General features: G+C 45.2%; 1 protein-coding gene across 2 annotated transcripts in view; it reads left to right on the top strand.

Moving 5' to 3' along the window:
* The window catches only part of LOC116989442 (A disintegrin and metalloproteinase with thrombospondin motifs 6-like), a 190,426-nt gene that overhangs the window by 71,343 nt on the left and 92,610 nt on the right, over positions 1 to 26,473 (top strand). For both annotated transcript variants that reach the window (XM_033046821.1, XM_033046822.1), the window contains one exon: positions 25,159 to 25,202. In XM_033046821.1, the coding sequence (XP_032902712.1) occupies positions 25,159 to 25,202 (44 nt within the window). The remainder of the gene's footprint in view (positions 1 to 25,158; positions 25,203 to 26,473) is intronic.

Genomic DNA, 26,473 nt, shown 5'->3' with positions numbered 1-26,473 from the left:
CCACCTTCCACCGGAGTCCGTGGCTCCTGATGTCCACAGGCCGCGGGGGGGGGGGGGGGGGGCGAGTACGTAACTTGGATAATAGCCGCATCCTCGCCAGGAAGCGACTGAAGGACGGTTTCCCCCTACCCTACCCGTATCCCCCACATAAAATACTGAAAGAAAAAACTAAAAGACACACGCTAAACATAACAAAATTAAAAAAGACACCCAGACCATGGGCGGAGGCAGCTGGCAACAGCGTCACCGGATGTCCAGAGGTAAGCTTCCTCCATTATATTCCTGCATCCTTGGATACAGTGTATCCACACCACTTTCCACATCGGGATTCTCTACATTTTTTGGGACACCTTTGGTTGGAGATGCTCTATTTCCTGATTTTTTATTGTTGTTGCAGAATTACTAATTAGAAACATAGGTTTGAATTATATAGATTTATTACAAATTTAATATATTTAGATCCATTGCCTATGAAGGAATGATAATTATTTTCAAATCAGGATGGTGCACAATCCATGGAAGAGAACCCACAGAGGCTGGTACCTTTTACCCCTCGTGTTGGCGGAGGCTGCAGATTTGGGAGGTGCTGTCAGATTAATTTAGGAGAGTACCTGCTGTGTATTTGTAGCTGGTATAGGCTGCAGCCACTGTGGACCAGTGATTGAGATAGTAAACATTTAGAATGATGGATGGAAAGTCAACAAAGTTGCACGGTCCTGGATGGTATTGAACATTTTCCTGAACAGCACGCAAGCAGAGTATTCCATCAGAACTGTAACGTCCAGGTTCAGGAACAGCTTCTTCCCTACAGCCATCAGGCTATTAAACACTACAACCCATAAGCTCTGAACTACAATAGACTATTATTATTATTATTATTGCACTGTTATTGTTTGTTCTTTTTTTCCTGAGTTTTTGTTATATTATTTATTATGATTACATATTCTGTTGTGCTGCAGCAAGTAAGAATTTCATTGTTCTATCTGGGACATATGACAATAAAACACTCTTGACTCTTGACACTCCTGAATTTGGAAAAAGTCTGGATTGGCAGGAAAAGAGGCAGACCACAGAATATACACCGTATGAACTGCTCTTGTACCCATTGTGACAACGCCCACTCCCTCGGATGCTGCTCTGATCCCTATCATTGACAGACAGACCAGGAGAGGCCAAACCTTAGCGCCATTGAGCTGAGGCCACAGCTAAATAGGTAACAGCTAGGTTCAATTTGCTGATATTGGATTGGCCCATCTGAATTTCGTCACCCTATTCCTTATAAACCCTGGCAATCCAATCAGAGGGGAGAACAAAAACAGTGAGAGAAGAAGGAAAGGAGAGAAAGTGGGGCACCTCACTGCTAGCTGTGTGCCCCGGTGGCAGGTTTGGAGAAAGACCGAACAACCGAGACAAACCCGAGACCACCAGTATGAGGTGTTGGGAAAAGTCCTAGACAGATACTTCTTCTTCTTGTGTATGGCGTGCACAGCCGAAAGTTGTAAGAGAGCTTTTTCTGTTTGATCTTCTGTTTGTGCACGCCAGGTTGATTGCATTCGTCGAAACATGGTGGACCACGTGAAGGTTGCAATCTCCCACCCCCTAGACAGACAGAGCCTCTGCTTAGGCCAAGACTGAGTGTTTGTGGCAAGCCTGAGATCGCCAGTACCTCTAATCTGCCCACAGATAATGAGGGACTTGTCCCATATACAGAGGTAAAGACTGAGCCACCTGAATGAGCTTGGTACCACCACTGCCTCCTCGTCAAGCCCAAAGCTGCACTGCCAGGACAAGCTTGAGATCTCCACACCTCCTCCTTTGAGAGCAAGCCTGAGCTGCTAGGACAGCTTCAGATCGCCAGCACCTCCTCACATGCACCCACAGTGCCCCCAGGTGACCTGGACTTCCTTGTAACTGTAAATAAATCACACAAGTTCACCCTAAGATGAGTGATTGACAACCTGGCGAAATTCCCGACGCCACACCATGGTATTCATGAGTCTGGTTCCGTGACTTTCTTGTCAATGGTGAATGCCAAGATATTGATGTTTATAGGTTCAATGGTAATGCCACTGAACATCAAGAGTAAGTGATTGGAATTCTTGATGTAGATGGCCATTGTCTAGCATCGTTATGGTATGAAAATTACTTGAATCTATCAGCCCTTTCCTGAATATTGTCTCAGTCTCATTGTAAACAGGCATAAGCTCTTTCATTTCATTTGTGAGTTAAATAGATCATTGTAGTCATTAGTTAGTTAGGGGGCATTCAGGAGATTCTTTGGTAGCAATTGAGATCCCATGATGCCTCCCTGGTGCCAAGATCCAGGGTGCGTCAAAGCAATTGCACAATATTCTTGGAGGGAGGGGGGAGAAATGAGCAGCCAGAAGTCATTGTGCATGTAGGGATGATCTTAAAGAGGTGTATAAAATCATGAAGGGTATAGATAGGGTGAATGCACACAGTCTTTTACCTAGAGTTGGGGTATCAAGAACTAGAGGACATATGTTTAATGTGTGAGGGAAAAGATTTAATAGGAACCTGAGGGGCAACCATTTCACCTAGAGTGCACTGGGTATATGGAATGAGCTGCCAGTGGGGAAAGATCAGGCAGGTACCAAAACAATAATTAAAAGACATTTGGGCAGGTACATGGATACGAAAGGTTTAGAAGACATGGTGCAAATGCGGGCAAATGGCACTAGCATAGATAGGGCATCGTTGTTGGCATGGGCAAATTGGCCCAAAGGGCCTGTTTCTGTGCTGTTTGACTATATCACTAAACATGTCCTTTTGTGACATTTGGTGAAAAGTAGATCAAGATGGGGTGTAGTCCATCTGGTCCAGGTGATTTATCCACTTTCAGACCTATGGTGCAGCTAATAGAACTGCTTCCCCAGAGTTACATTGACATGGGTATAATCCTGACCTTCAGTGCTGTCTGTGAGTTTTTCCTGTGTGATATCTGATATTTGGGAAAGAGGTGGAAGTTCATAATGCCATTGAATCAACTGTGGAGAAGCCCAAGGAGAAACTGTTACTATGTGGACTGAAAATTGAATTGACATGGTAAATTTAAAAAAAGTATAAGAGTAAAGGTTAATTGAACAAAGGGCATGTGTTAAAGAACTCAGGGAATCTAGGTACATTCCCACCATGTGAAATGGATGTGAAAAGAGAGTTCTTATTGTTTACTTCAAATTACCAAGAAAGTGGATGCTGTGAGAATATCTGCAGATGTAGTAGAAATAATGGAACAGATGAATATTGATAAGATGCACTGGTAAGATTAGCCATTCTTCAAATTTGTACGTCAACTCATCCAGATAGGACACTATATAAGAGTTAAAACAAACATAGAGTGGTGATTGCAGAAGGGGTTTCTATAATTTGCTCATTCTCTGGATTAGGGGAGGGATGTACCAGAGAACTGGAAAATGGCAATGGTAACACTTGTGTTCACAGTGATGCAAGGACCTCCCTGGCAACTTCCAGCCTGTCGGTTATAACCGTGGCATTGGTGAAATATTTAGAATTAATAATGAGAGAGATTTTTTTTAAAGCCACTTGGAAGAGTTTGAGCTGATAAAGGAGCGCAATGAGAACTGAACCATGAACAGAGTACAGTTATTCTGATTGAGGGAACTAAAAAAAGGTGCAGAATAATCCTTGAGATTTCTACTGCAGATTAGACTGAAGAGGTTGGGTTGCTATCATTGGAACAAATAAGGCAAAGAGAAGACTTGATAAAGGTGTACAAAAAGATAAGGTGAACAGTGACAGTTTTTCCCTTTCATATATTGTTCAAGGACTAGTATATACAGATTCAAAGTGATAGGCAGAAATTACAAGGGAAATATGAAGAAATCCTTTTTATGCAGTGATTAGTTTAGTTTAGAGATGCAGCATAGAAACAGGCCCTTCAGCTCACTGAGTCTGCAATAACAAGCGATCCCCGCACACTAACACCATCCAACACACACTAGGGACTATTTACAATTTTAACACCCACTTAGCCGACAAACCTGTACGTCTTCGGAGTGTGAGGAAACCCATGGACATCATGGGGAGAATGTACAATCTCCATACAGACAGCAACTGTAGTTAGGATCAAACCTGGGTCTAAGGCGTTGTAAAAGCCAGCTACTCTACCGCTGTGCCACCATGCCAGTCAGAGACATTTTTAAATGCCTACATGATTTGAAATTTGCTACCTAAAAGGGCGGTGGAAACATTCAACTTGTTCAGAAAGGAATTGGACAGTCACATAAGGCGGGGAAATAATTTGCAGGGGTTTTAAGAATGTATGGCAATCAGGGTGATTGGATTGCTTTTCAAAGAGCCACATTGGTCTTAATGGACCAATTGCACATGTGACATTTATGTGACGTGTGGATAGGCTTTGGTCGAAAGAAACTGATAATAATTTTATAATGGTTGTGATTGTAAAGGGTTCACATTAATAGAGAGATTGCAACCTAATGCACAAATATTTGTACGTTAAGGATAATTCAAGATGGTTTCTCATAAATATCCTGGGCTTTCTAAATAAAGGCAGAGTGCAAATGCAGGGAGGTTTTATTGAATGTTAAATATTGGTTTAGCCCGTATTCCAGTAAATGTCCAGTAATAGTTCTGGTAAATACACTGTATGAAGAACTGTTATACTTGTGTATGGCTTGATTGGATTCATGTATGGTATGATTTGTGAGTCCTAGAGTGGTTGCCAAGCAATTTCAACAGAATAGTCCTGGAGTAAAGTGGATTTTGATTATGTAGATATGTACATAGAAGCTGGAATTCTTCTAAAAACAAGGAAGGGTGAAAATTATTTTGATACTTTCATTCATAATAATCAAGGCTCTAGACACTGTAAAAACCTACTTAGTATTCATGATATAGAAACGTACTTCATAATTTATTTCAAAATGCAAGTAGATATTTGAAAGGGACATTAATGGCAATCCTCTGGGTGAAAGAACTGGTGAATTGAACTGACAGGTGTTGCAGAGAGCTGTTGCGCAGTGAATATTCCCGTACCATGTACAAAAAGATACAAATACTTAGAAGCACGTACCACCAGTTTCAGATTCTGCTATGCAGTTATGAGACTACTGAATGGACCTCTCATAAGCTAAGGATGTAATCCTGATCTCCCAAGAAACCTCATTGAGACCCTTGTGTTTATAAAAAAAATCAAGTCCAGTTCTCCGGCACTGTAAGGCAGCAACTCTACTGCTACGCCACTGTGCCTTTCTTAAAATACTGGTGCAGTACAATCCTTTCTACTGTCTTTTAGAATCATCCAAAACTTAGAGTTGATATATCTTCAATTTCTTTCTTTTCTTGAGAATAAATACCAGGTGCTATCCCATCAACCATACATTTAGTACATTGAAATCAATTTTAAGAGCACTTTTGGCACCTTGGCATCATTTTTTAGTGAAGATAGATCCAAGATATCCATTGAGTACTTCATCCTCATTTATCAAAATTAACATGTCTTGCAAAAACCTCAAAAGCGGCACAGTCTGTATCCATTAATGAGAATCCAGTAAATAATTATAGTATTACAAACATACCACATCTCCAGATTGCGTTCTTCTCCCTGCTTGAACAATCATTCACTTTATACCTGTGAAATTATTTCTCATATCTCTTATACATTCCCCTGTTGAAGATGTTGAGGTTTACTTCATATACAGCAAGTTGGATTTTAGCTGAGGAGCCCACATGGTTTCTTTGAATGTAAGAGTCTTAGTTAAAATCCTTTCCCTTCTCTATAACTAGGTACTCTGCTATAACTGGGTAAGTACTACTTGAAATTTGATGACTGTAATTACTTTTGCTCTCCATGTAGATATTGTGTATTATTGAGAATCATTATGAACTCATAAAGAACCAAAATCAAAAGATTTCCTTAGTAAGAAAACAGCCAATGGAAATCATTTGATTTGTATCTCGAGAAACATTAGTTAACCCTAACAATTGTCGGCTAAATAAAATCCCAATAACTGAAACCAGTTTTAGTTCAGACTAATTTGCACAGAATGTTCTTCAATCTGTTGATTCAATCATCCTTTACTCACACTTGCTGCCAAAGATTAACATTACTTCCTCTAGTTTCACCTATTTTAGTTACTGTTTTGAGTTTGAGTTTATTGTCGTGTGTATTGATGTACAGTGAAAAGCTTTTGTTGCGTGCTAACCAATCAGCGGAAAGGCAATAAATGATTACAATCGAGCCATCCACAGTGTACAGATACATGACAAAGGGAATAACGTGAATAACGCTTAGTGCAAGATAAAGCTAGTAATCAATCAATCAACCTTTATTGTCATCTTGCAAAGCAACAGTTGTACAGTGCAAAATGAGAAGACGTTTCCCAGGGAATACCGGAGCATCGCACATGAAACTTAAAACATTTCACACATAATAACAATAAAAACAATCCAGTCCCTGATGAAGCAGTATAAATAGTTAAAAGCAGGTAAAACAGCAACATTAAAATACAGTAAAACCAATCATTAAAATGTCCAGGGCAGCTGATTTGAGTGGCCAGTGCCAGAGTTATTAAAATGTCAGTGCAAAGCCGCAGAATCAGGTGACTGAGTACAGAGTGACTGTTTAGCAGCCTCACAGCCTGTGGCAGGAAGCTGTTTAGCAGTCTTGTAGCTTTGATGCTACGGTATCTCTTGCCTGATGGCAGGAGATCAAGGTGTGTGTGGAGCTTTTTTCAGACAGCGGCTCTGGAACAGTTCTTGTACCGAGGTTAGGGAGACGCCAATGATCCTCTCTGCTCCCCTCACTACCCTCTGCAGAGCCTTCCTGTCTGAGCAGTTGCAGTTGGAGTACCAGGTGTTTATGCAGTACGTGAGTACAGACTCCACCGTGCCCCTGTAGAAAGTCCTGAGGATGTTGGTGGGGAGTGAGGCCTGTTTAAGTTTCCTCAGGAAGTGCAGTCGCTGATGGGCCCATTTGACAATCCCAGTGTTGTTCCTGGACCAGGTGAGGCTGTCTGTAATTTGCACTCCGAGGAACTTAATGCTCTCCACTCTCTCCACTGTGGTACCACTGATGTTGAGGGGTGTGTGTTTTGGCTGCGCCCTCCTGAAGTCCAATCAAAGATAGTTCCAGGGTCTCCAATGAGGTAGCTAATAGTTCAGGACTGCTCTCTAATTGTTAGTCGGACCTGCTTGGCGTTGCACACTTTTGCATATGGTTTTGGGGTGAACCTGACCTCCCATCTACCTCATTGGAGATCTTTGAACTAACTATCTTTAATTTATCTTGCACTAAATGATATACCCATTATTCTGTATCTGTACATTGGACAACTTGATTGCAATCATATATAGTCTTTTCATTGACTGGTTAGCACACTATATCTCGGTACATGTGACAATAATAAACCAAACTAAACTCAAAATATCCAATATTAAAGAAAACTGGAATCGCAAGAGATTATTGGGGCTGAAATCTTGAGCAAAAAAACAAAGTGCTGGAGGACTTCAGCGAGTCAACAGCATCTGTGGGGAGGAATGGACAGGCAATGTTTTGGGTCAGGACACTTCTGACTATTCCTTCCACGGATGCCCCCTTACCCGCTGAGATCCTCCAGCACTTTGTATTTTGTTTTTTCTTTAAAAAGCCTGATTGGAGTCAAAGGCAATACATGATAAGAAAATATATCAAGTAGGAACAGATCATTTAGCCCTTTGAGCCATCTCCATATAAGACCATGGTTTGTATCTTTCCTCAAAATGATATTCTTGCCCTCTACGTATTTTTTTGGTTTCTCTCGTATTGAGATATCTATTGATGCAATGAATGCAATTAATGAATGAAACTCCATAGCTCTCTCCGACAGATAATTTCAAAGATTCATCTTTGTGTACCAATTTCCCCCCACCCCCCACCTCATGTTAGACTTCATTGTTTAGCCATTGTTTTGAAATTGTAACCTTTAGTTCAAGACTACTCAATGATGTTTATGGCAATCTTACCTTTGGCTAATACAATATATGTGCAATTTGCATGAAAAAAGGTGTCCATTGATAGTATTTTTAAGCATTTCTAAGCCTTCAGTGAATTTGGTTTTGGTGTCTCATCATGAAATGGTGGTTCTTATGTGCACTAGGCAGTACAATTTTTTTCTTATTGAGTCCACATCACAAGATTAGAAATTGTTCAGTCAGACCTCGACGGTGATGCGATGTTTTTCCGTATCGTATCTCTGTCCCCACTGCGGCCTAACATCATGGAGTTGGCGGCCTTTCCTGGAGACCGACCGGCGCTACAAGCCGCAGGAGTCTGCAGGACTTTAACATCGCGGAGCATGCGATCCCTTTGTTGGGGAACGAAGCTCTAACCGCGGGGCCTGTGGACTTTAACATAGTGAAGCCCGCGATCTCTGGTAAGAAGAGGCCGACTCGGGAGCTCCATGCCGTGGAGAGAGTTTCAACGCCCGGACGCGGGAGTTTCGATCACCCCGACGGGGGCTTTGATCGTCGGCTGCGGAGTCTATGATCGCCCACATGCGGATGGTTTGACTGCCCCGACCGCGGGAGAACAAGAGGAAGAAGTTTGAGCTTTATTGCCTTCCATCAGAGTGAGGGATGGAATCCACTGTGATGGATGTTAATTTTATCTGGTTGTGTGTCTTGTTGCTTTTCACTTAGTTGGCTCTATGCTAACTCAAATTTCACTATACCTTATCTGGTACATGTGACAATAAACTGACCTTGAAACCTTGAACACACTTCTCGGCATCTGCATACAATGGCGTCTTGCGCTTCTTGTGGTGAAAAAATTGGTGGACACAGGGCCGCAACGTGAACGCTCTTTCCTTGACCCTGGCAGTGCAATTAGATTCCCAAAATGACTGAAATGAATTCCTTAATTCCTTTAGCTCTATCTTTGCAAAGGGACAGAACTATATAAAAACAAAACAGGTGTTTTAGAATTATGGGGTGTTTAAATGAATTTACATGTTGATAAAATATGAGGGTAAATGCTGTGCCAGGATCCAAGTACATAAAGTACTTAATATAATTCATTCTAACAATGAAATATAAGATTCTAAAAAGTAAATGAATTGGCATTTATAGTTAATTATTCTTTAGATAAAGGATGTGATGTAGAAAATGTTTTGCAGTTATCTTTAATTTAAAAAGGATTGGGGAGCATCCCAAGAATTCTAGATCACATTTAAAATCAAGACAATCTCTTGAATGAATTGTCAAGAATACGCTGACACAAAATATAGGAAAATGGTGAATCAATCTGTATTGTGCAATCTGGGCAAGTCAATGTATTTATCTTTATAAATTTCCAATTCACATCGGCAGATGGTTGTATCAAATTAAGCCTGCCACCGTGTGATTGTGTAGTCTGCCCCTTGGGTTCCCACAAATCACTCAATGCTTGATTTTTTTTGTTCTCATACTGAAATTTCTAATGATTGTTCAAATAACATGAAATATTCAAATAAATATTATTCATTTGAAACGTCCTTCGAGAGATGTGATCAGACTACGTCCAACTTCCTGATTTCAGATCCCTCTGACTCTGCAGAGCTCGCAACCCTTTTTTTTCTGATGTTGAGTCAAGTGTTCATATTGGCACTCATCTCACCAGAATGCTACATTAGCAATGCAAATATACCCTAATTATTTTTCTTGACAGTATCCTAAAAGTCTGCTCAGGCTATAAATTCTTTTTGGGAACAAAGCGTGTACTTTTTACCTTCCTCAGTGCTGGCTGTGATCCCAGGATACTAGCCGCCAACAAGCTGAACACAGAATAGCATTTAACATTTGATCTTGATCTATGAATTCTCATCGCCACAGTGTGACATACAAATCATATTTAAAGTTTCACTTTTTAATATTTTTCTACAGCGCTGTAAAAAACTTCATAGGTATTTGATCTGCTGGTTATGTAATTAGAATTGTAATTATTCATTGTCCCTAGTTTAACAAATGAGGAATGATGCAGATGAAATTTCAGGGAGCGTCTCAGCCCCTCGCCAGGCCGCCCTCACGGGAGCGTCACAGCCCCTCACGGGAGTGCCGTTCCAGCCCCGAGCTGGGCCGCCCTCACGGGAGCGAGCCCAGGGCGAGTTCTGATCTACTATGTATATTATATTGGAATTGCACTCTCCAGTTGTTGAATTGAATTGAATTTCCTTTATTGTCATTCAGACCTTTCAGTCTGAACGAAATTTTGTGCCTGCAGTCATACATACAATAATACAATAATAGACAACAGAACAGACAGTAAACACAAATTAACATCCACCACAGTGAGTCCACCAAGCACCTCCTCACTGTGATGGAGGCAAAAATCTTAGGGCTGCAGTCTCTTCCCTCCTCTTCTCCCTCTGCGCTGAGGCGATACCCTCTGCGCTGAGGCGATACCCCACCGGGCGATGGTAAATCAGTCCCGCGGCTCACCGAGCTCCGCGAACGGGCCAGTTCAAACACCGCGGCCCGGGGTGGTCGAAGCTGCCGCCCTCCAGTCCAGCGGACGCAGCTGTTGACGACGTCGTCCACTGGCCCGCGGCCGAACCCCAGGCTCAGGCCGCCGCCGCCAGAACGCCGTCTCAGCCACCGGAGCACCGTTCCAGTCCCGAGCCGGGTCGCCCTCACGTGAGCGCCATTCCACCCTTGAGCCAGGCCGCCCTCACGGGAGCGTCTCAGCCCCGCGCCAGGCCGCCCTCACGGGATAGTCGTTACCCTCAAGCTGGGCTGCCCCGACGGGAGTGCCGTTACCCTCGAGCTGGGCCGCCCCGACGGGAGCGCCGTTCCACCCTCGAGCTGGGCCGCCCCGACGGGAGTGCCGTTACCCTCGAGCTGGGCCGCCCCGATGGGAGCGCCGTTTCCTTCGGGCTGGGCCGCCCTCACGGGAGCGCCGTTCCACCCTCGAGCTGGGCCGCCCCCACGGGAGCGTCTCAGCCCCTCGCCAGGCCGCCCTCACGGGAGCGTCACAGCCCCTCACGGGAGCGCCGTTCCAGCCCCGAGCTGGGCCGCCCTCACGGGAGCGAGCCCAGGGCGAGTACTGACAGGCTGCCTCCGGAGCCTCGAGGTCGCCAGCTCCGCCATTAGGCCTCAGCGCAGACGGAGGCAGAGAAGGGGGATACGACAAAAAAGTCGCATTCCCCCAAAGGGAGAGACAGCAAGCCCTGTTTCAACCCCCCCCCCCCCCCCCCACACACATAAACACAACCTAAAAAACCAAAAACTTAGTTAGACAAAACGAAAAAAACAACACAAAAAAGTAAAAACAAACGGACTGCAGGCGTTGCATCCAACTCTGTGGTTATTGAGCATTTCTAAGTCGGACTCTGTTGATCACTCCTTGCATCTCGCTCTTTTGTTTATATTATAGGAACTCTGCTATAAAATACTGTTGAGTAATTTTTCATATTGATTTACTTCCACTGTTATTTCCAGCTAGTTGCAGTGAAGCAAAGGCATTAAATTAAAACAGCATATTTGTGGACTAAAGTTTGTGAATGTTCACCTAAAATTCTTCCCTGGGTAAAAATAAATTCAAGTGTACAGGGCTCATTCACATAACACACAAGTCCAATGCCCTTTCTATTTATGTTTTAGAAAGTATTATTTTTTTAACTAATTTTAAGAATGGCAATGTTTTTTTCCAGTTCCCAATGTACTGGGAGTAGAAATTTATGACGGCAAAAAAATATTTACAATTCATCTGGTCAATGAGTCTTCCAGGAAGCACATGGAAATCTTGAACTTCCTTTGCCTCCAGGATATTTTCCTCCTCCTCAACCTTGACTACCGTCAAAACTGCACCCATTACAGCCTAACATTTGTGATGAGCACTATTTGATCAAAGATACAATACAATACCAATTTATTTATCCCAGAGGGAAATTGGTCTGCACCAGTCAAAAGATACAGTTACAAGACATTGAAAGTGTCAAGTGCATTATAATAATAATGAAATGTAAGTGACCAGTTATTGCACTGCACATATGTAATATTGTACAAACATGAAATTAAATTATCGAGTGGAAAAGTCCAGGATGAGGGATGTGCAAAGATGGGGGGGGTGGGGTCAATCTACCCTAAAACAGAAGTGGGAGGAGTTGTACAGTTTGATAGCCACAGGGAAACATCATCCCCCGTGGCATTCTGTGCTGCACCTTGGTGGGACCAGTCTGTTGCTGAAGGTGCTCTTCAGGTTGACCAGTGTATTATGGAGGGGGTGAGATGTATTGTCCAAGATACTCTGCAGTTTAAGGAGATTAAACTGTAGTGTAGAAGATGGCACTGGTCACCACCGATTGATAAAACATCTGCAGCATCTTACAGCAGATGTTCAAAGAGCGGAACCTCCACAGAAAGTAAAGACTGCTCTGTCCCTTCTTATACAGCGCCTCAGTGTTCCTGGACCAGTCCAGTTTACTGTCCAGGTAAACTCCAAGGTACTTGTACTCCTGGGTAACCTGCACATCCACTCCCTTGATGGAGTCCACTCCTCCTAAAGTCTGCCACTAACTCCTTAGTCTTGAGGTGCAGAGCAGCAAGTGATTCACACCACCCAACAAAGTCGATGACTACATCTCTGTATTCTGCTTCTCTCTCCTCGCTGATGCAGCCCACATTTGCAGAGTAATCCGAAAACCTCTGCAGGTGGCAGGAGTCCAAGTTGTATCTGAAATCCGAGGTGCAGATGGTGAACAGGAAGGGAGGGAGGACAATCTCCTGTCGGGCCCCTGTGTTGCTCACAACCATGTCCACGTCACAGTTCTGTAGCCTGACTGCGGTTGTCCAGTCAGGTAGTTGGTGATCCAGGACACCAGTAGAGCATCCATCAGCATCTTCATTAGTTTGCTCCCTAGCAGTGTGATGTTGTTTTAACAGTGATGTTAAAAGCACTGGAGAAGCAAAAAAACACGAATCTCACAGTGCTTCCCAGCTTATCCAGGTGAGGAACGATGGAGCAGGTGGATGATGGCATCATCCACCCCCACCTTTGTTTGATAAGCAAACTGCAGGGGGTCCAGGTATGGTTTAACTAGGGGTCGTAGATGAGTGAGCACCAACCTCTCCAGGGACTTCATGTTGCGCGAGGTCAGCGCCACCGGTCTGTAGTCATTAGAGGAGCTGGGACGCGTCCTCTTTGCTACAGGTACCAGGTAGGATGTCCTCCACATCATAGGAACCCTCTCCAAGCTCAGGCTCAAGTTGAAGATATGCTAGAGTACTCTGCACAACTGGCTGGCACATGCCTTGAATACCCCAGGGGCGATTTACCACTGCATCTTACAGTATTTCTTATCTTTTCTTTGCAACCTTATCTCTGTTTGTCCAATTACTGCTTGAGATTAATAATGAAACCTATACCATTTCCTTTTTTTTATATCTATGCTCCACATAAGTAGATAAATTTAAATCTGTTCATACGTCATTTTGTAATTATTTGATTCCAAAGTAAAATATAACATGATAATGTTAAACCTATAAATATTATTAGGCCAGAATGTCTGCTTTATTCTCCTGTCATAACTGAAGGTGAGCTGAAATGTTCCAGAAATGGTGTAGATGGCAGCTGATGCTATATCTTTTGAACCATTGCTGGTCCTTTGCCAAAGGTAGAGCAGGTCATTTTGAGAATCCCTACAGAAATTCCAGGGAAGTTATGTTATTTTTGGGGAACTTCAGGAACATTCCTGAAACTTTCCAGTGTGAGCTCTCTGGCGCCTGTACAAGTAATATCAATGCAATCAACAGAATTGGCTGAACCAGCACCAATTATTGGGGAATTTTTAAACATTCTATACCAAAAGCCAAATGCTATTGTGCTGCAATATTTGATACTGGGGTAAGTACCCCAGATTGTGCCCCATTCAGTAAACTAGTTACACTATTCTCCTGTCAAAATTGCAAGCCAATTTCTTCAAATTGTGCTTTATGCATATAGATAATGATAATTACAGTTTTGTCATATCAAAAGTTTATCCAATTAATGAGATAGCTCTATTAGCACTCATCAGCCTGATATGATGGTTTGGTGCAATTTAAAGTAAATTTCAGTGATGTGAAATGAATTATTTCTACTCTTTTTTGGGGATTCCTGGTACGGTCATCAATTACCGCCCATTCCTAATTGCTCTTAGAACATAGGACAGTAGAGCACAGGAATGAGCCCTTCAGCGCACAATGTTTGTGCCAAATATGATGCCAAGTTAAACTAATCTCATATGCCTGTACATGATCTGTATCCCTTTATTTCCGGTATTTCCATGGGCCTATCTCAAAGTCTCTTAAATGGCACTATCGTACCTGCCTCCACTACCAGCCGACAATGCATTCCAGGCCCCCACCACTCCTGTGTAAACAAAAATCTTGCCCTGAACATCGCCATTAAACTTCTCCCTCTCGCGTTATAGCTCAGCCCTCTAATCTGGGACTTTTCACCTTTCAAAAAATGTTCTGACTATCTTCCCTGTCTATGCCTCATCATTTTATATTCTCCTCTGAACCTCCGACATTCCAGAGAAAACAATCCAACCTCTCCCAGTAGTTGAAATCTCCTACTCCAGGCAGAATTCTGGCAAACCTCTTCTGCGCCTTCTCCAAACCCTCCACACCTTTCCTGTAATGGGGCAACCAGAATTGCACGTAATACCCCAAATGCGGCCTAACCAAAGTCCTTTAGAGTTGCATCATAACTTCCTGGCTCTTATATTCAATGCCCCTTGTAATGAAGGCAAGCATATCATATGACTTCTTTACCACCCTATCTACTCGTGTTGCCAACTTCAGTGAGCTATGAACTTGGACTCCAAGATCCCTGTGCACATCAATTCTGTTCAGGGTCTTGCCATTGATTGTAAACAGTTGCATTGCCTCATACCTACTCGGGTTAAACTCCAACGCCCATTTCTGCAGCTGATTCATATCCGGCCGTATCTTCTGATAGCCTTCCTCACCATCTGCAACTCCTCCAATTTTGGTGTTGTCAGCAAACTTACCAGCCCATCTTCATTTATGTCCAGGTATCTCCAAATTAAAGTAAACATTCCAGTTAATCACAACAGCAGAGTTCCCGGCACAAATCCCTGCAGAACGCCACTGGTCACAGACCTCTAGCCAAAATAGCTACCTTCCACCACGATTCTGTCTTTTATGAATAAACTATTTCTGAATCCATACGACCAAGTCACCAAGAATCCCAAACATCTTAATCTTCTGGATCAGCCTGTCATGAGGGACTGTGTCAAAAGCATACTAAAATACTAAAAAGCATACTGCATACAACATTCACGGCCATACCTTCATCAATCTTCCTTGTCACCTCTTGAACGGCTACACCACAATAATGGTTTGGGATAAGAAAATCCTGAATTTAGACGCACTGGCAATGAAGTTATGACAAACGACAATGCAAGTCAAGATTTTGGATGACTTGGAGAAGAACTAACAGGTTTTGATATTCCATTGTGCCTATCATTAGTGATAGAGATCATGGGTAGGATGATGCTGATGGCCAAAGCAAGTATCTGCATTTTGTATCGGGTATACGCTGTCGCCATGATGGGTGGGAGATGAGATCCCAATCAAATTAACTATTCTGATCTGGATTGTGTTGAGCTTTGTGAATTTTGCTAGAGCTGCACTCAACAACCAAGTGGAAGGTACTTTCATCAGATGTCTGACATGCCTTGTAAAGGTGTGTGGCTGGTTCCATTCACTGATTGCAATTTGGGTTCAGACATGGGTGAACTCTCCCTTGTTCAAGATGTTTATTGCCTGGTGTGCGTACAGCACATATATTGCTTGTCACATAGCAGCCCATACCTGAATGCAGATTTGCTGAGGTTGCCTTTAGAATTGAATAATGTGCAATGATCAGGAAACAATCCCATTTCTGGCCACTAAGATGGAAGTGACTGTAGATAGTTAAGCATGTCACATTATCCTTAAAAAACACTGCAGCAAAGCCCAGGGACTGAGAGGATTGAGCTCCAACAACCACTGTGTGTGTGCCATGACTCCAACCAATAGAGAGTTTCCCTCTTGATGCCTGTTTATATCTGTTTTACCAGGGCTCCTCGATGCCACACTTGGTGATGAGCAACATTGATAGTAAAGAAGTGACTCTCACCTCACCTCTGGAATTCGATTCTTAGGTTTGTATTTGGAAGAAAGCTTTAATGAGGCCTGGAGTGAGTTGTCACAGTTGTACAAAAATGATCCATGAAAAAATAATTGCAAAGTAGTACAGACATTAATAACAGTACCTCCATCAGTTTGCTCGTAATGGAAACTAGTCTATGGCGTAATTAAATTGGCTTTTTATGGACTGGACATAGCTGGGCAATTTTCCATAATGTTGGGTAGATGCCAGTGCTGTAATTGCACTGGAGCAGTTTGGCTTAAAACATGCTTGGACCTGGATGATGTCTAGTTCTGAGCATATGTGTTCAATACTACAGCCAGGATTTAGTCTGGCCCCATAGTTATTGCTGTGTCTGCTGCTCTCAGCTGTTTCTCAATATTGTGTAAAGTGAATCAAATTAGCTTACAACTGGCTTCTATGATTGTGGGGATCATAGACAAAACCAAGATACATTTGTCAACATTTTTGGTTGTACTTAGTTGCAAATATTTTAGTCTGGTCTTTCGGACCTGCATGCTAGACCCTGGAGCGTCCTTAGAATATCCTCCTGTTGCTGTTTAATTGAGCACCAGCATTGACAATTGATATGATTGTAGAGCTTTGATCTGTGGAAGTGCTTACATATGTTGTCGGAGCAACAGTGAATATTTCAAAAAATTGATTGGTTGACTAATCAAAACTGATGAATTGAGCAATTAATAAAGACCAAGCAGAGCGACCTATTGGGAGTGGCTGTGTTGGGGGAGAGAGGTTGTGTGAGTCTTTAGCTCAAGAAGCTTCAGTGAGGATGCTGAACAGAGGATGATAGGAGGTGAAGATTCAACGGCTGTGCGTGATTGTGGAGTTTTTTCCATATATTTTTTAGTGCAGTCGAGATGACAGGTAGAATGGTGAGGTGTTCGTCCTGCAGGATGTGGGAAGTCGGGAAACTTGTTGCTATTCTTGATGACCATACCTGTGGGAATTGTGTCCAGGTGCAGCTCCTTACAGACTGCATTAGAGAACTGGAGCTGCAGCTGGACAACCTCAGGATCATCCGCGAGAATGAGAGCTTCATAGAGAAAAGTTATAGCGAGGTGGTCACGCCTAAGGTACAGGAAAAGAGTAAATGCATGACCGTGAAAAAAGAGAGTGCAAGTGACCCCTTTGACCATTCCGCTTAAAAAACAAATTCTGGCCAAATTTTGTGCCTTTCACCACAGTGATGAATGCTGTGGTGGATGTTTGTGTTAAATTTTTATTGTGTTTGTGTGTTCTTTTTCATTGTACCGTTTCTGGCAAATTCATTTCACTTGCACTTTATGTGTGGACTCAGTTAGCCGAAGAGCCTGTATCCACGCTGTATCTCTAAAACTAAAACTTGTAGCGGCACCTGCTGGTGCCCGCAAGTAATCGAACCCTGCGGTCAGGTGCTTCGGTCGCGTGCCTATGGGGAGGGATTGGTGCTTGCGTGCTTTCTGGGTGATGCCCCTTCAGTCGTTCTCGACCACCGTTGTGGTTTGACCTTTGTATTGGCTGTGTTGTGTTACTCTGTTGATTTCGTCATCTACTGTATATTACTAAAAGTCTGATCTTGACCACTTCTTGTTGTTCTGCATATTGATTTTAGATTGGTTTTAGAAAAAATGCTGCCACTTACGGCTGTGATTTTTGGCCATCGATGTCTTGCGCAGGACAAGAGGATTTTTCCCATCGATGAAAAATAAAAGAGTTATTAGTGTTTAAAAAATGTTGAGATTCGCTCTCCTGAAGGCCACGCCCCTACCGAAGGGACAATAAAAGTGTTGAGTGCCAGTCAGTCTCTGCAAGATGGGGGAGCGAGAGGGTCACGTGTCTCAGTCTGAGCTGTGAATAACACTGAACACATGTCAACTAAACTGTGAGAGTCTTTACTGACCTGTCAGTGCCCTTAATGTGGTTTTAAAATATAGTTTGGAAATGCTAAAGCTGTGTTGCCTTTGGTTTGGAAATGCTAAAGCTGTGTTGCCTTTGGTTTGGAAATGCTAAAGCTGTGTTGCCTTTGGTTTGGAAATGCTAAAGCTGTGTTGCCTTTGGTTTGGAAATGCTAAAGCTGTGGTGCCTAATTGAAGTTGCCTTACCTTCTATATAATTAAAAGTCTAATCTTGACCACTTCCTGTTTGCGCATTATATTGATTTTAGAAAAAACGCTACCACGTATAACTGTGATTTTTGGCCATCTTACTCAGAGTCCCCCTCCGCTCATCAGGTGCCGACGATTTTTCCATCGATGAAAAATAAAAGAGTTATTAGTGTTTAAAAAATGTTGAGATTCTCTCTCCTGTCAATCACTCCAATCACGCTCCTTCTAGTGGGAGGGGGAGGGACTATAAAACCCAGAAGTGTGGATGTGGCTCAGTCTCTGCAAGATGGAGGAGGGAGAGGTCTCGACTCGCTGTCTTTAGTGGCCTTGCACCCTGCTTGAAATGGTATGAAACTGCACTTGAATTTAGTGGCCTTGCACCCTGCTTGAAGTGGGAAGAAACTGCACTTGAATTTGGTGGCCTTGCACCCTGTTTGAAATGGAATTTCAAGGAATAGCCGTGAGTCAACTGCCAGCCCACCAGCCGTGAGTGAGCTGCTAGCACCACAGGCTTGAGTGACTGAGCTGCCAGACCAAGAATCCATTCGGCCCACCATGTCCATACTAGCCCTCTGGAAACCAGTCCCTTCAGTACACAACACCTATAAAAGCGCTCCAGAAAGCCCCCCCCCACTGGCCACCAATATTGGAATTGGTGGAGAAGTGGAATATTGCGTTGGGGGACCAGCCCTCCCGTGTGATGCTGGGACCCAACGGGTCCCACTTAGTCTAGTTTAGTTAATAAAACTGATTTTGGAATTCGACTCTCGTCTCAACCCGCCAAATTGGTGACCACGACGCGCCCAATCGATAAATAGACGCCAGCATGCAGGATAACTACGCTCCCGCCGCCGCTGCCGACGTCCATCAGAACGCTGTCAGCCTCAAACTGTCTGTGTTTTGGCCAGATCAGCCACAAGTGTATTTCGCACACGTTGAGGTACAGTTTCATCTGCGCTGCATCGTCGCGGACGAAACAAAATACTTCCATGTGGTGGGAGCCCTGCCGCAAGAGCACGCCTCCCGTCAGCTGCCTTACCTGAGGGATCCTCCTGCGATCGCTAAATATGACGGCCTTAAGGCCCTCCTGTTACACACCTTTGGGTTCAGCCGACGGGACCGTGATGCCCGCATCTTACACATGGACGGTTTGGGGGATCGCAGGTCGTCCATCTTCATGGCCGAGATGCTCACACTCATGGACGGCCATCGCCCGTGCCTGTTGTTCGAACAGGCTTTTCTGGAGCAGATGCCCGACGATGTCCGCCAGATTTCTCTGATCCTCAGCAGCTCGCAGAATGGGCCGACGAGCTCTGGGTGGCCAAGCACCACGATATCTGCGCGATTAACCGTGTGCTCGCACCAGCGCTTCTTCCGCTCCGGCGACTCCGCGAAGAGGGCCCGCCGACATCTTCCAACGAAGAACCACAGCAGCATGCCGATACTCGCGGTGGGCACCGTTGGTGTTACTATCACCTCCACTACGGCACGGAGGCTCGACACTGCCGCCCACCCTGCACGTTTCAGGGAAATGCCTCGGCCGATCGTCTGTAGAGGCGATCGCGATCAGCCCAAACAACCGCCTCTACGTCCGCGACCGCCATTCCGACCACCATTTCCTGGTAGACTCCGGTGCGATCGTCAGCATCCTTCCCCCGATCGGCCTTGACACTCGTGCTGGTAAGCGGGGCCCCGTTCTTGGCCGTGGTCGGATGCGACATCCGAACGTACGGTACGCGGACCCTTACCCTCACTTTTGACTCCCGCCCGTACAAGTGGACGTTTATCGTCGCGAACGTCACCCAGCCCATCTTGGGGGCCGATTTTCTCCTCGTTTTCTCCCTCCTCGTCGATTTGCGGGGCGGTAGCATAACTCCGCGATCGGCCATCGGCTCCACTGTGCCGCAGATCCCGCCCCCGCCCATCCCGCAGCCCAGCGCAGTCGCTGAGGTCGAGGGCCCGTACACCGCCTTACCGTCCGATATTCCCGAGCACCTTACGCCCCGTTTCAGCGGGGCGGCCCCCAAACATGGAGTCGTGCATCACATCCCTACCGAGGGCCCCCCAGTGCATGCCCGAGCGCATCGCCTCCCGCCGGACAAACTGCTCATCGCCCGGGATGAATTCCAGCTCATGGAGAACATGGGCATTGTCCGGCGGTCCGACAGCCCGTGGGCCTCCCCGCGGCACATGGTCCCCAAAGCATCTGGTAGGTGGAGACCGTGCGGTGATTACCGTCGTCTGAACGTGGTAATCACGGCAGACCGTGGTGGACCTCGTCCGGGTTTACATTCAAATCCCCGTTCACCACGATGACGTTCCGAAAACTGCCACTTTCACCCCGTTCGGCCTGTTCGAATGGCTTTGGATGTCTTTCGGCTTAAAGAACGCCACACAGGTGTTCCAGCGGCTCATGGACCAGGTCGGACAGGGCCTGCCTTTCGTTTTCATTTATTTGGATGACATTTATTTGGATGCCAGCGCCTCGCAGACGGAGCACGTCACCCACCTCCGCCTTTTGTTTCAACGCCTCCATGAACACGCCCTGGTCATTAATCCCACGAAGTGCCAGTTTGGCCTTCATTCCATCTCCTTGGGGCACCGGATAACCCCGCATGGCGCTACCCTGCTCCCTGCGAAGGTCGAGGCCATCCGCGAGTTTACCCGGCCGCTCACCGTGAAGGGTCTACAGGAGTTCGTTGGCATGGTGAATTTTAATCACCGTTTCGTGCCGGTGGCTGCTGTCATCATGCACCCCCCTGTTCCGGTGCCTGGCGGGTAAGCCGCAGGACCTCGTGTAGACGGACGCAGCGTTCGAGGGTGCTAAGGTGGCTTTGGCTAACGCCACCATGCTGGTGCATCCGCGGGCGTCCGCCTCCACCGTGCTCACCGTCGACGCCTCGGATGCTGCTGTTGGTGCGGTTCTGGAGCAGCTCGTTGACTGCCGCTGGCAGCCGCTGCCGCTCTTTAGCCGACAGCTGCGGGCCCCAGAATGCAACTACAGCGCTTTCGATCGCGAGCTTCTCGCGCTCTACCTGGACGTCAGGCATTTCAGGTATTTCCTCAAGGGCCGCGCGTTCACCGCGTTCACAGACCACAAGCCCCTTACTTTCGCCCTAGCTAAGATCGCTGACCCGTGGTCCGCCCGGCAGCAGCGGCACCTTGGCTACATCTCGGAATTCATAACTGAAATCCGACACGTCGCCGGGAAGCTTAACGTCGTTGCTGACGCCTTGTCCCGCCCCGCCATTCCCTCCATTTCGGACCTCGACCACGGCGTTGACTACAGCAAGCTAACAGCAGCGCAACGGGCAGATACCGGTATGTCAGCCTACCGCACCGCCAGTACTGGCCTTCGGCTAGCCGAAGTGCCTTGCGGTTCAGCCGGTACCGTGGACCTGTGCGACGTCTCCACGGGGGCACGCCCGCCCGGTCATCCCCGTTATTTGGAGACGGCGGGTTTTCGACGCTATTCATGACCTGGCCCATACATGCGACGTCTGCCCTCTTGGCAGCTAAGTTCGTCTAGCACGGGCTCTGCAAGCAGGAACATGCCTGGGCCCGCGCCTGTATCCCGTGTCAGAACTCCAAGATACAGCGGCATATACGGCCGCCGGTGCAGGAGTTTGCGGTCCCCGAGTGTAGGTTCCTGCACGTCCATGTGGACCTGGTGGGTCCCTTGCCACAGTCCTGCGGCGCCACGTATCTGCTCACCATCGTTGACCGTTTTACGCGGTGGCCGGAGGCAATCCCACTTTCGGATACCTCCGTCGAGGCCTGCGCCCGTGCTATGGCGGCCCACTGGATCGCCAGGTTTGGGGTGTCCTCCGACATCTCCATGGACCGAGGTGCCCAGTTCACCTCTTCCTTGTGGTCGGCCCTGGCGCAGCCCCTGGTTGCACCACACGACCGCCTACCACCCGCAAGCTAATGGGCTGGTTGAAAGGTTCGGCTTACGGGTCCGGACTGGGTGGACCAACTGCCCTGGGTCCTCCTTGGCATCCGCACTATGCCTAAAGAGGATTTGGCTGCTTCCTCGGCCGAGCTCATGTATGGCTCGCCACGTTCACGTTGGACGTGGGTGGCCGGGAGGAGTTCGTCTCCGTCGGCCGTCTAAAGTCCGCCCACGTGGATGTGGACAAGCCTGGTGGTCGTTGCTGCATCGCGACGTAGAGGTCGTCTGCCGGCCATTTTGCCCGTACTGAGTACGCCTTTTCCAACTCCACGGTGCCTGTTGCGTTTTCGCCCGCTCCAGGTTTTGTTTCACAGGCCCCCCGTGTTATGCCCGTTCCACTTTCGCGGTCCTCGAGTCCTCCCAGCCTTGTTTTGCGGGCACCTCGTGTTACGCCCGCTCCGCTTTCGCGAACCACGAGTTCCGGTCGTCTCATCCGGGTCCCTGCTCGGTTCTGTACCTCGGGTTCTGGGGGGTGGCCCTCTAGCGGCACCTGCTGGTGCCCGCAAGTAATTGAACCCTGCGGTCAGGTGCTTCAGTCGCATGACTATGGGGAGGGGTTGGTGTTCACATGCTTTCTGGGCGATGCCCTTCAGTCGTTCTCGACCACCGTTGTGGTTTGACTTTTGTATTGGCTGTGTTGTGTTACTCTGTTGATTTCATCATTTTGTTAATAAAACTGATTTTGGAAATCGACTCTCGTCTCAACCCGCCAAAAACTAAACTAAAAACTAAGTTAGGACTGTTCAAGGATAAAGGAGGGAATTTGTGCCTATAGTCTGGGGATGTGGGCAAAAATGGTCACAATTCTGTCTTTTAATTTTACATCAGTTCATATAATAGGAACCTACACTTGTAAATGTTAATATTAATTGCCAGAAGGGGTGGTTGGAAATATTCACCGTTCCTTTCTACTCACATCCTTAAATGTGTTGCAAACTAACTCAATCTTATTGGTTGAATATCTGTGATCAAGTTTCGTACCTTGCCACAATACTCAACTTTTCACCACTCAAAAGCCTCATCTTTTCTAATTTAAGTGGATATCTGGATCAAAGTACAGTAATCCATAGGTTATATGTGTTTGAATTGCAAGTGTCCACTGATTTACAGAATAGTCAATATTCTGGAGGACCGGGACTTGGATTGCAACTTTGAGATTTTCAATTAATTGTATGGGTGCTGACATCGGAAAGTGATATCCAATTAACAACAGGATTTTTATTTCCAAAGTTTGCTGTAAAAGGGTGATGACATTAAAGCATTTGAAAGAGTGTTCATGGGGAAAAAAGTAAAGAACTAAAATGTTTAAAGTGTTATTAGTATACCAGGATTAAAATTCACAAAAGCTTTGCTTGAAAATATGTTTTTCCGTTTGAATATATTTGCAATGATCCGTAGAGGTAATGTAAACAATAGAACAGTAGAACTTAGCAGGAGAAATTTCTATTTCAAAAATACCATAAATTATATGCATTTTTTGGCATCTAGATGCTGCCTCACCCGTTGAATTTCTCCAGTATTTTTGTTTACCTTCGATTTTCCAGCATCTGCAGTTCCTTCCTAAACATAAATTATAGGTTATAGGTTTTAGTTTTTCACAATGCAGGTGTCCCCAGCAAGGCCAGCACTAATCGCCCATTGCTAATAGCCCTTGAAATGGTGGTAGAAAGTCATCATCTTGAACCACTTTGATCTTTTTTGCAAAATTGACTATTTTCTTGTGAAAATGCTGGTGGATAGAGTTTTTCAGAATTTAGACAGAACATAATGAAATCATAATGAAGCATTGAGAGGAACATTCAAATAATCCAAGCAAGTGTGAAGTGCTGCAGAAGGGGAAATATATACAATTAATGGCAAAAGTTCCTTACCAGCATTATGTACAGAGGAATCTTGGGGTCCAAGTCCAAAACTCCCTGAAAATGCAACAAAAGTAGACTGAGGTAAAGAAAGCATATGGTATATTACACTTAATTGGTCAGGGCAGTGAGTATTTGAGTCAGGAAAACATGATGCAGCATTGTAGGACTTTGGTTAGGCTGCATTTGGAGTATTGCATACAGTTCTGGTTCCCCCAATGCAGGAATGATGTGAAAGCTTTGGAAAGAGTGCAGAGGAGGTTTACTGGAATGATCAAAGACACAAAGTGCTGGAGTAACTAAGCTGGTCAGGCATCATCTCTGGAGAACGAGGATCGGTGACATTTTGGATTGACACCTTCTTCAGACTCAGACTAACGGAATTATACTTGGATTAATGGTATTAGCTACGAGAGGTAGAGCGGATGAGGATTGTTTTCTCTGGAATGCCGAGCATTGAGGGAAGCTCTGAGGGAGAAATATATAAAATTAGGAGGGGCATAGATAAGGTAGACAGTCAGAACCTTTCCAGAAGCCTGTTCCTGTGCGGTACTGCTGTATGTTCTCATGGATTTAACCTGCACCTACTACCATTGCCTTTCTTGGTGGTTGAGGTCATGTTTTGGAGAATTTAGGATAGCAATGAGCTGTAAATGATGACATTCATAAGGGCCTTGTTTCTCAGGGCCTTGTACTGCATTCATAAGGGCCTTCTACCAGGAATGTAATTATGTGTGCCTCAATATTATCTTTTAGCATCAAAGAGCACAGATCTCCAGGTTGAGATTTTCCTCATGTCCAGTCTGGATTCTTTATTTACTAACTCTGGGCTTGTTAAATGTGGAACTCATTAGCAAGTCCAGGCTAGCATCACTTAAATCCTCCCCTCTTGTGAGAAGAACCTTGGACCCCTCAAAAACTCTACGGAGATTGCAATAGGTAACACTTTTCTTTAGCCAGGTACTCTTAACATCACCATTTTGTGACAGGCACAAGCCCACAGGTATTTTAAACTATAGCGCAGAAAGATTTTCAGAATCACTGCCTTCAAGCAAATCTATTAACCTCTTGTTCTTTCTGTAGGTATGATATTTGCATCTATAAGAACAAACCATGTGGAACTCTAGGTAAGATTCCATCCTATTTAATTTAGGCATAAATCTATTTGTTTTACAATCTTCCCATTTTCCTTAAAGTAATACTGTTATGGTAGGATGCTATATAAAACCCTTAGGAGATGTGACAGAGAACATCAATCTTAAAAACACTTCAGTTAAATTAATGGTAGACAAAAATGCTGGAGAAACTCAGCGGGTGAGGCAGCATCTATGGAGCAAAAGAAATAGGCGACGTTTCGGGTCGATACCCTTCTTCAGACTGAAGAAGTGTTTCAACCCGAAACGTCGCCTATTTCCTTCGCTCCATAAATGCTGCCTCACCCGCTGAGTTCCTCCAGCATTTTTGTCTACCTTCGATCTTCCAGTATCTGCAGTTCCTTCTTAAACATCAGTTAAATTAATGTTAACTGATCGAGATTGGTGAAAAACACTCTCATTTAGGCTTGCAAACATGTGTGCACTGCATGAATTCAGACTGCAGGATCTCCCTTCAGCAAAATACTTGGTAATTGTGGTCAAAAATGTTATGCAAATCCAAAATCTTCTTTAAAGATTTTGATGAGGATGTAACTAGTAGAGTGGATAAGGGAGAACCAGTGGATGTGTTATATCTGGACTTTCAGAAGGCTTTCGACAAGGTCCCACATAAGAGATTAGTATAAAAACTTAAAGCACACGGTATTGGAGGTTCAGTATTGATGTGGATAGAGAACTAGCTGGCAGACAGGAAGCAAAGAGTAGGAGTAAACGGGTCTTTTCAACAATGGCAGGCAGTGACTAGTGGGGTACCGTAAGGCTCAGTGCTGGGACCCCAGCTATTTACGATATATATTAATGATTTGGACGAGGGAATTGAATGCAACATCTCCAAATTTGCGGATGACACGAAGCTGGGGGGCAGTGTTAGCTGTGTGGAGGATGCTAGGAGGCTGCAAGGTGACTTGGATAGGCTGGGTGAGTGGGCAAATGCATGGCAGATGCAGTACAATGTGGATAAATGTGAGGTTATCCACTTTGGTGGCAAAAACAGGAAAGTAGACTATTATCTGAATGGTGGCCGATTAGGAAAGGGGGAGATGCAACGAGACCTGGGTGTCATGGTACACCAGTCATTAAAAGTAGGCATGCAGGTACAGCAGGCAGTGAAGAAGGCGAATGGTATGTTAGCATTCATAGCAAAAGGATTTGAGTATAGGAGCTGGGAGGTTCTACTGCAGTTGTACAGGGTCTTGGTGAGACCACACCTGGAGTATTGCGTACAGTTTTGGTCTCCTAATCTG

The sequence above is a fragment of the Amblyraja radiata genome, chromosome 29 (genome assembly GCF_010909765.2).
Source record: "Amblyraja radiata isolate CabotCenter1 chromosome 29, sAmbRad1.1.pri, whole genome shotgun sequence".
Lineage (NCBI taxonomy): Eukaryota > Metazoa > Chordata > Chondrichthyes > Rajiformes > Rajidae > Amblyraja > Amblyraja radiata.
This window is presented reverse-complemented; position numbering and strand designations above follow the sequence as displayed.